At 40.2% G+C, this 16,432-nt stretch overlaps 1 protein-coding gene across 1 annotated transcript; it reads right to left on the bottom strand.

Moving 5' to 3' along the window:
• Positions 1–1,116: 1,116 nt before the first annotated feature.
• Positions 1,117–14,685, bottom strand: LOC105284821 (putative inorganic phosphate cotransporter). The gene is made up of 4 exons (XM_011348615.3): positions 14,379–14,685; positions 5,380–5,597; positions 4,275–5,166; positions 1,117–4,157 (listed from the first exon to the last, which is right to left on the bottom strand). Exons 1-4 carry the CDS (start codon positions 14,401–14,403, stop codon positions 3,826–3,828), a joined length of 1,467 nt encoding a protein of 488 aa, XP_011346917.2. The 5' UTR covers positions 14,404–14,685; the 3' UTR covers positions 1,117–3,825.
• Between the last annotated feature and the right edge of the window lie 1,747 nt (positions 14,686–16,432).

The raw sequence follows: 16,432 nt of genomic DNA on the forward strand, positions 1-16,432 counted from the left end.
ACTTAAGGCGCGCGCGCGTGCTACAGTTTTTTACTAACATTAATTCAAAGTTGTTTTAGCTTTCTTGTATTCGAGGACTCTCATTATATTTCCCAATTAATTAAGTTTCAAGCTTGATTTCACTCGGCAAAAGTTGCAGCAGCGTTTCCACTTTACTCCACTTTATTAAATCTTCTTCTTGATTTCGTTGTTTGTGGGTAAGATGTGATGATTGCAAATTTAATTTTGCGCAGAACCATGAATTGAATTTTAAACCATTCCTAAATTATTCCATGCCTCTTTCAAGTCGCGTCAGGATTTAATTGGACACAAACAACATATGAGTAAAGCTGCTATAAAAGTCTCGCCGAGAATTCTTGCATAATTAAAGAAAACACTTATCTGAATGTAAATATGAATGTAAATTTATAAGTGCAGACAAAAAAAACTATTTCTCAATATCTGCAACTTCTTTGCAGAAAATACGCCGCGTAATTTCATTTTGCATATATGTTCTCGTAGATTATTATTCTAGTAATTTTATTCATGAATAAAATTACTACAGAGTACTTTTGTAGTACGTTGTAGGCTTTATATAAAGTGAAAAAAAATATGACAAAGTCATTTACCTTTTTGCCTAATTGAAAGCGAACGACATATATAGAAAGATCGATTTTGTGATCAAGATTTTAATAAAGTTTATTTTTATAATCTATATAAAATGTGTTATTAGAGATACTTATATTTCTTTTTAGAATGCCCGAGGCTTCTTCGTTATACATAACAAATGAAAATATTTTTAATAAAACTGAAATTTTTATAGTAACGTGACATTTTTAAGACTATGTGAATGTACATTGCTATAATCGCACTTTATGTATTTTCTAAATTGAAGTGGAACAAATATAGCCTCCTCCTCGTATCTATATCTGAATTATAATATCATCTATCTCATTTGCAGAGTTTGCAAAAAAGAGCACAGCATACAAAATGCAAGTAAAGCAAACAGACGTACTTATGCAATATATACTTTTTGCTGACTGTGTAAAATTGCATTCTTTATGCAATTTTGTATATATGCGATCTTTGTAAAATTTACACGTTCCCGTGAGAATGTATGAACTTATTATGTATATACAATTGCATCTTGATTATTATTAATATTTTTGTACAAAATCACAAGTGTTCTCCTAACATATATGGAATTAGAGAAATTTAAGAGACAATGATCACGGAGCGATATTTTATTTCAATTAAAATAAATTGAAATCGCTTGCAAGCTTAATATGTTTTCTTTCAATTAAATGAGGATTTGATTAACGCTTCAACTGATCTGTACGGGAAATACGTTTCAAATAACATTGACATGCGGTGTTCTTCGTATTCAAAACATGTTCCGCAGATACGTCGACTAATTAGCGTTTATTTCGCAAAACGAGTCCTGCATAAACCTCGTTAAAAATTGGGTAGTGTAGCAATTACAGCTGGGGGCAATCCTGCTATTGTACTCGACCATCATTAACGTAATAATGCACGCAACGTATGCGGTGAGTTCCTGTCGTGGCTTGCGAGCATCACTTTTGCATCAGCATCGCAGACATTGAAACAAATAAAATATCACAGATATTGAAAACGAATAGAAACTTGAGATCAGTAACAAGAAAAATAAACTCTTTAATTGTAACGTGTGTGATCACAATTACATTTCTAAAAATTATACAGTTCTAAACAAGACACGTGAATGAGACTGCAAGTATGGAATTACCGGGAATTACCGTTGGTCAGTTCAGTTGATCTTCGTCGCGAGATCTTGCAATTGTCACGGCCAATTATAAACTCTTATTACGGATTAGCAATTAGATCTATATCATTTTCGATTTCTGAGGCAAACGGTGCGAAACAAGCCGGCCGAAAAAATTTGCGAAATGATACTTTGATACATTATCGTGTCTGATTAATCGCTCAATGATAGTCCATCAGATGATTTCTTGCGCTTATCAGACATGATACTGGATCTGACTGCCGAATATATCCGCTGTAATTTAATCGATTCCCAATCGTATGTGCTTACGTGAAATTATGAAATATCTTGACTGGCTTTTTTTAATATTATCAGCACACCGTTTATCGTTTCTCTGCTCGGCGTTTGTAATCTCGCTTACGTGAAACATCATCGGTTCGTCAGTCGAAAGAATTTCGACAATTTCGTACCGCGCGTGCGGTGCATCGTGATTTTATTATATAGGATGAAGTATTTCAGTCGTTCTTATTTGTACTTAAATTTTTTTTACGTGAAAGTACATTCAATCGAAACATTCTTCGACATGTCATCAGAGTATCTCGAACTCGGTAGAACTATGCTAGAATGTAGAACAGTGAAAGGGTGATAAGAGAGTAGCTGGATTGATCTGGATTTTGTAAAACAGGTTCGCGGAATTACGTGCGTAATTTATCGATCAGCTGATAAATCGGTGAATATGTAGTAAGAACGCAAAAATTGACGATTTGCGGTAACACGAATCGTTACACGCCCGTCGATGCCTCCGCAAGAGTATGTATGTACATGCGCTCATCCTGTCAAATGTACGATAAGAACGTGTGAGAAAGTCGGCGTCGAACTTAATTCGCGTCGCGATATCCGAGGAGCGCAAACGCGTTCCTTTCCGCTTTAATTGTTATCTTGTTCCTCGAGCAATTTTGTGTACATTTGATAAAGCACGATTTGAGTAAATTGCCGCTACGGAGGAAACAATCATATACATATATAACTAGCTTATACGTAATACGGGCGATTATAGCGATACGGTAGATAGAATTAGAACACGAATAATTAGGCGTAACATGCAGTAACGACGCGATTACGAAGAAAGAAAATGACTCGCGCGTATTACGTAATGTCTGCGGTTTTTAGTAAGTTCCCGCACGCGTGACTTTGTCGAAATCACCGCTCTTGCGTTGTTCGATGACGTGGAACGACATCGAGATATGTGGCATTTTACATGTATAATCACGGCGCATTTTTCACAAGTCGGCGTATTATTATATACAACATTATACACATTTTACGTCGAGCGGAATTTACGAGGCGAAAGATAGAATCGCCCGAGGAAATTTGGATCATCGTCGGGCCTGTCTATCTTTGGCTTTTTATTTGCATTTTTGGCTGTCGAATAATAGCCGCGTCTGACGTAACTGGAACTGATGGGGATCAGCTACTTGTCAACGTGACCGATTGCTCTTTCGCAACGATAGAAGATTTCATCTTCTAGAAGACCGCAAGAGGCGAGATTGCTCGCGATGACACTCGTAACGATCTATGCACTCCGGCGCGATTTATACAGAGAGTCGATGATTCGAATTCGCTAAATCTACTTAATCATATCTTAACGGAATCGCTAGTGTTATATGTACAATCATTATATTAGCTTATCGTTTTTAATTGTTTCTAATACGGCTCCTCCTTTCGGGGTAGAAGACTCGTCTGCGTGAAAGTCTCTCCTGTCAATTCATGCATCCGAGAAACGGCGCGCTCGACACATTTATTATTCAAGGATTACGCGCGAGGATCGAAAAGATGTGCGTCTCTCTTACATATCTCATCAGATGAGATCGTTATCGAAAATCATGGCGAAACCACAAAAGAAGCGGACCTTGAGACTTGTTGAAAGAGAGAGATAGAGATAGAGAGAGACAGAGAGAAGAAGAAGAGATAGTCGGCTTCTTGGACGCGCGAGGTTGTTTCCTCTTGAAGAGGAAAAACATTTGTGGCTCTTTTCCTGCTCGTGGAGTGCAAGCACTCAGTTTTTCCGGCGTCGCGAAAAGCAGCAGTCATCCGAGACGACGCTTTCATGCCTTCTCAGGCACTTTCTGCTTCTTCTGCTGCTTGCGCCGCCGCCTCTCCTCACGATCCTTCGTAACGAAGTCCGGATCATTCCACTCTTGGACCTCACCGCTTGCATATATGACGAAGATCACATTGGTAAGGATGAAGACACCGAATACGATCCAAAAGACGATCCGCCATTGACCAAGGGTCTGCTCCGGTGTCAACACGCCGACGATGTACGGCGTGATGATACCGGTGAACGCGCCGATACCGTTCACCAACGCCATCAGAGTGCCGGAGTAGTTGGGACTGAGATCCAACCCGTTGACTTTCATCCCGGGATAGAAGGTACCTGTGAAAATTCAACGAAACGTTAAAGGCCTTCTTTCCAATTCACAGATGATTTGCAAGTCCTTCGTTATGACTTACAAAAGTCACTTTGTAAGTAAGTCATGCGAGCTGTACGTACCCATCAGAGCCATGCCAATAGTGAACATGGCCACCACGAGCGTCTTGTCGCACGACGCGTAGGATGCAGCGATGATGAAGACCCCTGGACCTACGGAAGCAATCGTGGTGCCAAGTTTCCGTACGTTGGTGCGCGACATGATGTTCCTGGTGATCATCCAGTCGGCCAGCCAGGACGATCCCAGACTGCAGAACCACATCACGAGATATGGCAACGCTGACACGAAGCCGTTGTCTTTGATGGAGTAGTGCAACACGCTGCTCATGTACTTGGGCAGATCGGTGACCATGGTGAAGAAGCCCCAATCGTGGCCCACCTGGGCAGCGATCAGTGCCCAGATGGGCACCGAGCTCAGCATATGCCGCCAGGGTACGGATGGCGGTTTCGTGTGGGTGTGTTCGTTCATCCGTTCATGCAAGTATTTGACTTCGCGCTCAGAGATGAATGGGTGCTCATAGGGGTTGTTATAACATATCAGCACCCACACGAAGAACCAGAGGGCGCCGAGCCCGCCAAACACGTAGAATACCGCAGGCCATGAGTAGTAATGAATAATCAGGCCGGATAGCAAGTTGGCTACTACGGTACCGAGCTGGGCGCCAGCGAATACCATCGAGCCGATCACCGATCTCTCCTCCGGCGGTGTCCATTGCGCCAGCATAGCGTTCAGCGCTGGGAAGGTAGTGCCTTCACCGAGACCCATGAGGATCCGCAGCACTATCAGACCGTTGTGTTCACCCCACTTGACTACCACCGGCGTCAACAGCGTGAATATCGCGGTCGAGAGAATGCCGAGCCCGAGGGAGTACTTGCCGCCGAATTTCTCGGCCAACATGCCGCCTGGCAGATGCGTGATCACGTAGCCCCAATAGAACGACGAAAGAATGATACCCTGTTCAAAGTACGACACTTCTTGTAGATATGTAGAGGTAAAGGTATACGTATTTATAGTTACATACTGAAAGGCACACAACGGAGCGAAACACAAGTAAAAATAGGAAGGTAAAGAAAATAAAATAAAAAATAAAAATAGGAAGATGCGAACACAAAGCCAAAACGTAAAGGTAATAACAGCAAAGTCTTGAGCGAAGTAGCTTTTACGTACCTGCGTTTGTTCATCCCAATCATAGCGCGCCTCACCCGTTATGTTGCTCTCTCGTGTTTTCGATTCCGGCATCTCACATGTATCGTCCGTATAATTGTGTTTTATCGGATACGCCATTTCCGTAATAGTGATCGAGAGGCAGATTCTCATGGTATAGGCGTTCAGGATCGCCAAAAATCCCATAATGGCGAATACCCATCGTTGTGGCAGTCGGGCACCTGTAACCGCGGGTTTATGAGTTATACTTTATTATGATTCCATCCTTCCATGTCATTGTCATTTTCAACAATTACTAAAATTATTTCAACAATTTCTAAAATGACAAACGTACATACAAAAATATTGCATAAACTGTATCAAGTTCTTATTAAAAAATTGCGGTGAAAAACTTACAGAGAATTGTAAGTTCTAAGTAATCTGCTTGCTTACGAGGAAGTATTTGTGCACCTCCCCTTCTCGAGAAATTACTTTTTATTGGACTTAGACCGCGTTAGCTCATTTATCTCTTTGTTACCCGATTACTTGCTATTTGTTTCACCGTTATCGCCGATACACATTTTTTGATTCCTTTGTCCGTAAATCGACGTTCGTGCGATGAAGTTTTTTTCATGACTTTACTTTCACCGCATCCTGCCGGCCATAACGGTTGTAGCTCGCAAAACAAGAGATTACTCAACTCGGAAATACAAAATGAGATACATTGGAGTGGCCTATGATTATAATTAATCTCGGTCTTGATAAAAAGTTTGTTTTAATGGAAATAGCGCATTACATGCCATTTTTCGCAATAAACTAACAGGAGCATGAATAATCGCGCTAAATATACTAAATTATAATAACAACTTTATCAATATTTAAAACCGCATTAAGCATTTCCGTTTCATTTTAGACCGTCATCAGTGACTATAACTAATCATTATAATTTAGCATATTTAATACGACCTACGTTCTGAGAGTCTTCAATATATTTTTATATAATATTTGTTCTAAAAAAGAAACATGATTTTTATGTTGCAACTTGGACTGCACGACACGGAGGTAAAACGCAAGCTTAATCTCATTCGCAAGCTGTGGAGGTCCGCGCAACGTCAACGCAGCATGATTTCCACCCCGTTTTGGTGAGTGGCTGCTCTGTCACGAGTTTTTTTATATTCTGCAGCTGTTCTCTTGCGATGCGCCCATGTGCGATCACGTACGCGCGTACATACGTGTCCCGACATACATATTCATTATTCCTCGTCGGGAGGAACGTTCGGTGAATGTACCCGCGTGATTTGATCGCATTCGATCAACGTTCGGCCTTCTGCCTCATCAGAACATTTTCAGGGTTGCATGTCTCTCCCTTAGGTCCACACAGAACGGCAGAACGGACATCTTGGCGCTCAGAGAGCCTGGCCTTTACCTACATTTTTAACGACAATGAGCAACAACTATAAGCTACCCGCCGAGCGAACGTGGTTAATTGCTATTCTTTCCTCGTGCGCGACCTCGAACTTTCCTCATCGGCATCTTCGACGTTCCTCAAGCTTTTCAACCGAGGATGCACGCACTAGCAACGGCACACGCGTGGAAATTCTATCTGTATCCCGTTAGCCGCTATTTTTATGGAGAGCGTATGATGTGCTCGTGCAAGAACGCGTCTCGTTGAAGCAAAAGCGAGATTCGTATAGTCGTCTCTCACATCACGTTATCTACGTATCATTTTTGTATGCATTTCTTCATAATCTCAATCTGATTCACGTTCTGGAGCATTCGGTGACAGGATTATCATCAATCTTCGATAATTTCCGATATCATTAATGCCAGACATTCCAACACATTAACCATCATGGAGACTTTTTATGTTAAAACGATCTTCTATTATACTTTTTCCTTAAAATCAATCATCGCGTGCACTTGGCGTCGTTTTTTTAAAAGATAAGTTTTCTACGGATTAAGTAAACGAAAATTCTAAGTATCCGCGACTGGTTCATTCTGTCATCAATCTCGTGATGCGTGAGGCTTCTTATCGCTTCACACGCTGCCGAATTTTCCTCGTACAGAGCCGTGGGAAAGAATCGACAGCTCGAGCGCGTCTCTTTTCACTTTAAGAAAAATGATTGAGGAAATATCACATGGACCTTTCGTGTGCGTAGTCTTGTGAAAACCACAGGTTTAACATGCGACACCGATTGATAATTATTACGTATGCGACGCAGGATCCGTATCTCATGCCGAGTTTTTCTTAAGCGCGTGAGAGAGCTTTTGGGAACAGGAAAATTCCTGCGAGGAAGTTCGCCTTCACCTACAAAGAAAAAGAAACGGTTCGCACCACCAGTAGAGGTATCGCGCTTCTGACGATTATCATCGAGCGAGATAACGCGGCGTTTTGTTGTTCTACATCACAAAACTGATACTAAACATTTGCTCATTACCGATATTAAACATTATGCAATTATCTTTGTTACGCGCGTTTACGACGCAGTTTATCCGTCGTGATTGCTGTGTCTCGCGCACGCACAGTTTGCGATACTTTTGCCCTTTTTTGCTATTTAGATCCTCGGTGTCCTTTTTGTGATATTTTGATATTATTTTGTTATTTTTTGATATTTTTGATAATTTTTTACGCTTGCACACCCAAACGGGCAAAGGGAGCTCGATGGGCAGGTAAGAGAGTTCAGCGGGTCGTTACCATGAAAGTTACTTTCGGATTTAATACATAGAGCCGGAGTGTAGATCCAATAAACGATAATTTATCATAAGATTGAATCACTGTGATCGGACTTTACCATGATCAGAAGTCTCTTACTGCGCGCTTCATGTATCACGAGTAATCACAGCAAACATAATAATCTGAAAATCCATTGTACGTGAACTCACCAGATAAGGGATTATTGTTGTTGCGCAACAAGCTGTTACGAGCGCTTTCCGAGGATTAACGTGAATTTTTGTTGTATCTTCGTGGCGCGAGCTATCGAAACCTAGCAACTGTGGAATAGATCATTATCTGATCGCAATATGTGCGCGATATCTCTACCGCCTCCGGTGAGGATTAGCAGAAAATAAGTTGCAACACATACACACATATATACATAAACACAACAATATGATTTATTACGACGCTGTAATCGCAAGGGCTCTAGACAATACGCCGCAATTTGCGCATAATATGCAGAAAATCCGCGGGATACCCGTCGCATTAAGTGCAATCCTGAGACAGACAATAAACCATCACTGACTTGCGAAATTGTATTTGACGTCTCTCGATCGTGTTTTAAATATTGTGCAGTCGTCTGCAGCGATAAATCTATTGCTTGTCCTCTTTTCCTTCTTATACTCCTTGCGATGTACTCCTTCTTTTATTTTCCTGCGAGTTTTCAAATTCAGTTTGCGTTTTGGAGCTTTTCCGTCATGTAAAAGAAAAAATAGGCATAGTAATGTTAATATTAACTCTGATATTATTAAAAAAGATTTAAATTGTTGGAGATCTTGATAATAACAAGTGTTGGCATTCGTTAATGTGGTTGCGAAAATATTTCACTGACATTGATTTAGTGTCAATATCAACATTGTCGTCATCAAGAATGCGTTTCAATTATGTTTTCGATGACCGTGCGATCTTACCTCAATCGTGATCGATCCACTTATCACATTTCGAACGATACGTTTCTGATTGAGATCGTATATTTCCTGTGCTTATCTTCTATTTATTTATTAATAAAGCGCCGATGTGAAATTTGCGCGATAAAACGTGTTTCGCGGAAAGATACAATGAGCGAGAGCCGTTGGAGTACCGGCTTATAATCGTTCTGATTACTTAATTGTTCCAATTACCTAATTCGACGTCGCGATGTCACAAGATACGTCGTGTCGACATTAACGTCTTAGCAAAAAGCGGACGTATTTAATTTGATTTATATCCGTTGTGCGAGATTTGCGTTAAAAGAACAGGGCGATGACTTTTCGTGAGCACGGCTAGCACTTCAAAGCACTGTTACGCTAAAAACTGCCGCTATAAAATGCTATAAATGAACCAAATGAGCAGATTAACGATAACCTAGCTAAACAGAAGTAGATTTCGTTGTTTGATTTTTTGATTGATCGAATATTCTTGCATCTTATCTAGGTGGCTAAACGCTTTCACGCAGTTTGAAGCAATCGACGTCACAGCTCCTACGAGAAGTATGAACTATCGATCAACGTTCTCCAAAAAAATATTTCAATTTAATATAAATAACGCGATCCTGGTACTGTCTGATAGTCGGACAAATGTTTTCCTTGACTGCACGTCAACAAATTCGTTAAACTTTTATAATTATGCAGTAATTATTTCTCGCTCGAGAAACTAATTTAACGGCTACGCGCCAACATATTGTTACTTCAAAACATAGCAATTTCATATTTTAAGTCGGACAAATTTTTTCCTTGACTGCACGTTAACAAATTCGTTGAACTTTTATAACTATGCAGTAATTATTTCTCGCTCGAGAAACTAATTTAACGGCTACGCGCCAACATATTGTTAGACTTAAAAACATAGCAATTTCATATTTCAAGAACGTAACTATTAGATAAATGGAATCAACTATTAGAAAGATGGAATCAAATATAAATTTTTGTTGCGAAAAATATGTCACCCCACGCCAGGGTTCGAACCTGGTAATGAAGGTGTTTATAAGCTAGTTGCGGAAGAGTATCATCACATGCCCCAAATGGTCGAGTTGGGTAAGACACCCGCACGGAGGGAGGTCCCAGGTTCGAACCCTGACGTGGGGTGACATATTTTTCGCAATAAAAATTTATATTTGATTCCATCTTTCTAATAGTTGATTCCATTTATCTAATAGTTACGTTCTTGAAATATGAAATTGCTATGTTTTTAAGTCTAACAATATGTTGGCGCGTAGCCGTTAAATTAGTTTCTCGAGCGAGAAATAATTACTGCATAGTTATAAAAGTTCAACGATTTTGTTGACGTGCAGTCAAGGAAAAAATTTGTCCGACTATCAGACAGTGCCAGGATCGCGTTATTTATATTGAATTGAATAAATTTGCTGAAAAATATTTCACCTTACTTGCGCTTGCGTTTTTTTTGCTACGAAAACCACTGAAATGCATTGGAATTTTTTTGCGGGACGCTCACATTACATGCTTTCCACGTACACAGATATGCAAAGTTTATGTAGACATAGACATTTAAACGTATGCACGGTTGTTCGCATATGCATCCAAGTAAGCAGGATACAACGTGTACATCAATTGATCCGGATGATTGAAGTCATCGCGATAAACGCAGTATTCGAGGTAAAAAGAAAAATGCGTCTCGCGTTTATCACCGATAATATCAATTTATCTTTCAAATATTTCTTCGGAGATACATTGCTGGAATATAGACACAATGGGCCGCGATAAAGCTGATCGCCACTTTAAACTAATCCTGAGTTAATCTCGAGGACGCTCAGAACTTTGATAAATACAGGAGCTCGTGGCGAGAGATAAGTTAAGCGCAGAATTTTGAAGAAAAATGTAGCTTTGTGATCGATCAAGTGGGGATAACCGCGAATCGCGTTTATTGGCCAGATAATTTTTATTGTCGTTATTAAATTATAATTGTATTTCCAGTTTTTTTTTGTAGATCCCTCGAGAGAGAAAGAGAGAAAGGATACAGAAAAGACACACACACATACATTCACATGTTACTTAAAATCTACGATAATAATGTTCAACGCGAGAATTGTACGTAAAAGGTGCACGTAGTAAATTGGAAATTGTTTTTTTCCGCAATGCGGAAAATTGGTTTTCCGACCGAAACCTTCGATTTAAAGCATGAACGACTTTACGATAATTATACAACATGTATGTATCAAAAAGACACCGGCCTTGTCGCTCTTGTCGTTATAGCAAAATAGTACGCTAATCCTACGACGCGAAATGAAGCGTGATAAGCGTCGAATAATGTCTTCTTGTTGACATCGGTGTGTAAAACAATTGTTTTGTGTCTTGTTAAGAATATTGATCGCCCGCTGTCGGTCGTTATCTTATCTCGCGATAGTAACGTGAAAAGTATACGCTCGAGATATTCGTCGGAATGCTCACCGATAATGCCGTCTCTCTCTTTCCTTTACCACCGTAATTTACCAAACTGCATCGGCATTGATTTGTTAAGAGGGGCAAAGATAATGAGAGCTTCTCGCCGGGCCGCGGAACAGGCCCGCACGCGCTCGCGACTCAATCTCTGTAATCAACAATCCCGCGATTCCTGCGATCCCTGCTACTACCAAACGAACGACCGATAATTATCCTTGCAAATCAAACGCAAGCCCGTAACGGTCGTGCAAACACAGCAGCATGACGCGGTATCGCACGAAATTATTAAACTTACATCACAGAAAACGGAGACAAGGAGGCGTGAAGCGATCATTCGCACGGATAATCGGTCGCTCGATTTTCTTCCAGGTGAAGGGAGGAAATCGGGGAGCAAATATTTGCGCGCGACCTGCTCGCAATTATGACGCAAAAGACGATTTTATATTCGTTTGTGATATTATTACGAAGGACAGGCGCGAGTGCGAGTGTGTCAAGCGAGATCGTCGACATTTACGTGAACGGTCGGTCGTGAATTTCTTCCCCGAGAAAGAAGAAGTGAAGAAAGAGAGATGTTCGCCGAGATCTTACGATGATCTTTCTTTCATTTGTTCACGCATGCAATTTATGTATTCATGATTTTTTCAGTTTTCTCAACGTAGAATTAAGATTACCTTTTATTGCAGATTTATGCGAAATTGGAAGCAGCTGCGCGGAATATTGAGCGAACGGCTCAATGCTGATCACTGCGACAAAGGCGGAGCTATCGCGCGAACGGAAACTTGATTACGCATCTTGTCGAAATTAATTATGCGATTGACAGGTGCCACGCTGTGACGGAGTATCGCGTAAAGTCGAATACCAATAAGACTTTCATGTCTTGAACGTAATCAAGATGTAGCAGCGTTAATTTATCGAGCATCCTACGTACCGAGCATTGAGACGCCCGTCCGTACACGTGATTTATTATAGCCGTTTATCATCGAATCATGCAAAACTCTTCAACGATTGATTGTTAAGAGTTAATTTGGATTTCAAAGTACATACGAAGAGTGGAATATGCCGATTTTCACGAAATCCACTTCTCCACGTCGATCTATTTACGTCAGACGATTCTTGATTGGCGAATCCGCTTCTATCCGGCCCAGTTTCTTAACAAAACGATTTCTCGCATCAGCAAAAGTGAATGTGTGCAAATTCATTGTGCGGAAACGTGAGAGAAAAAGCGGCCTTGACCGAGAGACGGGCACCTATTTCCGCAAGTCGATTGTTACATGGTCACACCAATCCAAAATGCATGAGCGAGAAAAAGCGTGGAAGTAGAAGAGACAAATGTGCACAGATGCGACGATAGATAATGAACATTTAGGCACATTTCCGGATTTTTCAGATTTCTCTCATTATAGGTTTTTACACATCCGATCAACAAATCGAGTCGAAGCTCGTCGCGATCCCTTTCCGGTCCGATTCGATTTAAAAAAAGGAGACAGATGAATTAGCGACGGCTGCTTCGCGATTACGCGGATGTCAGGAAGTGCTACGCGAATGAACAAGTTGCAATTAATGTCAAGGCATTCCCGCTGTCGCGTCGGTCGAACGTGAAAGTTAACGGATTAAGGCTGCAACCTTAACAAATTAAGATTTCTAATAATCAGCGATTCTCTCGCGGCAAGTTCTTCTGGCCTTTGCCAAGCATGGTCATACTTTTGCTAAGCAACTGCGTATGCAAATAAAATGCAAATAAAGGCATTTTGAATACAAATCGATCATGCTACGCTTAAAAAATAGTTCGAGGATGCTCAAAGAAATATCCTATTTCTTGTAACAGTAGTTTTCAAAAAACACTGATTTTTTGGTGGAAATTGATAGGCGGAAGTATTGACTTTGACCATGTTTTGTGCCAAAATAATTTTGGAAAGATCACAACGCTTCGCGACTTATACAGAAAGTTTCTCGAAAATTTCTACTATCTTTCTTGGCCATTATGTGAATATATATAATAAAATCAGAAGTGTTTAGTTTCAATTTTTGGAGCATATTCTGTCGCGATTAATCAGCGGTGTCACTTGACAAAGTAATTCAAGAATCGAGAGTACTGAACGTTGTACTATGTATCGTAACTATGTATCGTACCGACACATATCCCGTGTTTTAAATAATGCATTTAAAAAACACATGGATTGCATAATTGAACGAAGGCCATACTTAATACATAATCTGAGTTATGTTGAGAAAAGGAATTGATACTTGCGTCGCAAAGGAAATACCGCTATTATCTATGCAAAATGCTTCTTTTACTTCGTTTATTTAACTTCTTTTATTATGAACAAATTCATCTATCATACTTGCGTATGTGTGTAAGAAACTACGCAAAAGAATTGTCTTATGCGATATTTCTTTCGTGACATTTCCTCATTGCGAGGAATTCATCTTCAGAAAAAAATTCAGAAAAATCGGATAGTTTTTCTTTTGTGTATCATTATAATAAATATAATATCGATATAATAAAATATAATGTATTTATTTATTTAATGCTGTAAAATTCGCATAGCATCGCGGTTGCTGTTGCTATACTACGCCACCCGCTTGGAAGATTGCGGAACGACCGAAGCTAACCGGCTGTTTTGCGTTCTATCGACGTATTATGATTTTACGTCGCGAAAATGTTGTAAGTAGTTATTTATATATCGTTTTTTTTCCTTTTCACTATGATCTGGTTTGACGGTATTCGGTAGCCAGTTTCTATCATGAATAAAACAAAAGGTTCGCTGCAATCGGCGAAATCATTAATCAGCGCGCAGCGCTCGATCCGCTTGAAATCCGACGATAAATAACACAGATCGATCGATATGTGCATTTATTGAGTATCGCGCGTCGCAGAGGGGGGGGGGGGGCCGCGAATCCAAACGCGGGATCGAGATACATATCTTACTTACAGCACGTTTTCCACGCGGAGATCATCCTTGAAGATTTACCAGACACGCGACGACGTCTTTGTTTCCTTTTTTCTCATCAATTGATATCTCAATTAATTAAAAATCGCGCACTTCTTCGATCAGAGTGACTGCCTCCCTTCGCTCTCTCGGAGTCCCTTTGCGTAGTCACCGGGGAGGAGTGTTGCGGAGTCACTTCCTGCTGCTGCCTCGATCCCGACGAGTCGCACACACGTGTCGCGAGCGACTGAATCGGCACCCTCGACATGTTCGCTTTATATCTGTATGTGCTACTTGTCGCGCATTATCCAAGGTGGGGAATAAGAGAGGAACGCAGGTAAGAGTGGTAAAGAGCAGCGATAAGCTGCTCGGACGCGAATCCTCGGCGCGTGTAATGTTCATCGTTTCGTGCGGCACGTTCCAGAGAGAATCTCCGGAATGAGCCGAAATTCGACCACCTTCACACACACGATTTTTCCGGTAGCCTTTCGTCGGAACGTGCCTCGGATAGCGACGGCGGCGGCAACGACGAGGGAGGGAGGGATCGACGACGATCACTGTCATTACGTCAAATTCCCTTATCTCGCACGAGAAAGCATCGGAGCGGTTGATTTCGAAACGGGTGGGACTTTCCCACTGATTTTTGCAGAGCCCGAACATTCCCACGTACGCAAGCATCAACCAGAGAAATGGCAAAATGACAATCGCGTCTTGCACCTACAATGCATTAAACACATTTTATTTGGCATGCAAATTTGCATTTCATCACGGATCTTAGAAACGTCATCGCAAGAAAAAAATTATTAGGTATTAGAACTTGTATAACACGTACGTAGTATATCATTAAAAAAATCTAGAGAATTAATGAAGACAAACCTCGATATTTCAAAGCGATCGCGAAAAGGAATCGACTGACTTTTCGTTTTGAAATTTTGTCAACTTGTCCGAGTTTCTTTTTTCGATGTTTCTATTATGCAAAGTATTCAGTATTACGTGTGCACGTGAATGTTCATCGTGCAGGAGTGCGTGTCATCAACTCACCGTTTGCCGTTTGAAACGAGACATTCATCTTAAATGAGATGCTTTACCTTCAGGATCGAAGTCACTGCTCGTCCTTTATAATTACCGAATTCTTTTCACGTATATTTCCATGGCGAGTGGCGGCGTCTCTCGTCGCTTAGATCTTCTCGTGCTCGCGTCTAAGTTCTAATTCATACAGACGATTTTATACGCCTATCACGCGTTTGATATCGATCCCAATATCGGTGTTCTAATTATCTGATGTTTCGAATATCCTACAAGGCTGAATCCATAATCTCGCATCTTTCATTGCAAGAGCGGTTTTAATTCTCTGCGGTCCGAGAAGCGTGAATTTGCGAATAAATTCACATTGTTTCGATTCCGTGTGCAATTTTCAATATTTATTGGGCATTTAAAATAATGCATTGATTAGAATTATGAAGTCATACTTTTGTAATCTTTCGGTAAAGTGCTCCAGATAAGAAAATTTAATTTTTATACTAATCCTGACGTCCTCTTCTGATAACGTGAGATAACAATTAATATTCAGCATTGTCTTATTTATCAAAATTAATTTACAAACTAATAATTAATATTCAGCTGATATCTCGCATGTGATTGATTCTGAGATAATATAATATACAATACTTAATTCACACCTCAGTATTATCTATATAGTCTTGAGCATTCATTATTAAATTTGTTACGATGAATATTAACATTAACGAGATCGCTTTTACGACAAGTACAATACCGTGGCAATAGTATATTTAGGTGCAAAAAGAATTGGATAATAATTATTAAAAAAATTAAGTTTCAAGATGTGTAATTTATCGAATTTTATGTACTTTATAAAGTACTTTAAAATTTTTTGTATCTTGAATAATAAGTATTTTCTTAAATTAAATTTATTTATATAAAGATAGTGCGAAATATATAATATATACAACCGTAGAATATAACAAGACTGGGCTACGTGGAGCGCATAGATACCATACAAATTAATACAATCAATTTGTTGTCACGGTAACGCTACG

Source organism: Ooceraea biroi, chromosome 5, assembly GCF_003672135.1.
Source record: "Ooceraea biroi isolate clonal line C1 chromosome 5, Obir_v5.4, whole genome shotgun sequence".
Taxonomy (NCBI): domain Eukaryota; kingdom Metazoa; phylum Arthropoda; class Insecta; order Hymenoptera; family Formicidae; genus Ooceraea; species Ooceraea biroi.

What these genes read in the sequence shown, in the direction of transcription:
- LOC105284821 (XM_011348615.3), bottom strand. Translation starts at nt 14,403, where the DNA reads ATGATCTCCGCGTGGAAAACGTGCT. An exon ending in CTCCGCGTGGAAAACGTGCT is followed by an intron (nt 5,598 to 14,378) that starts GTAAGTAAGATA and finishes CCGCGGTTACAG; the next exon opens with GTGCCCGACTGCCACAACGA. An exon ending in ATTGGGATGAACAAACGCAG is followed by an intron (nt 5,167 to 5,379) that starts GTACGTAAAAGC and finishes TACTTTGAACAG; the next exon opens with GGTATCATTCTTTCGTCGTT.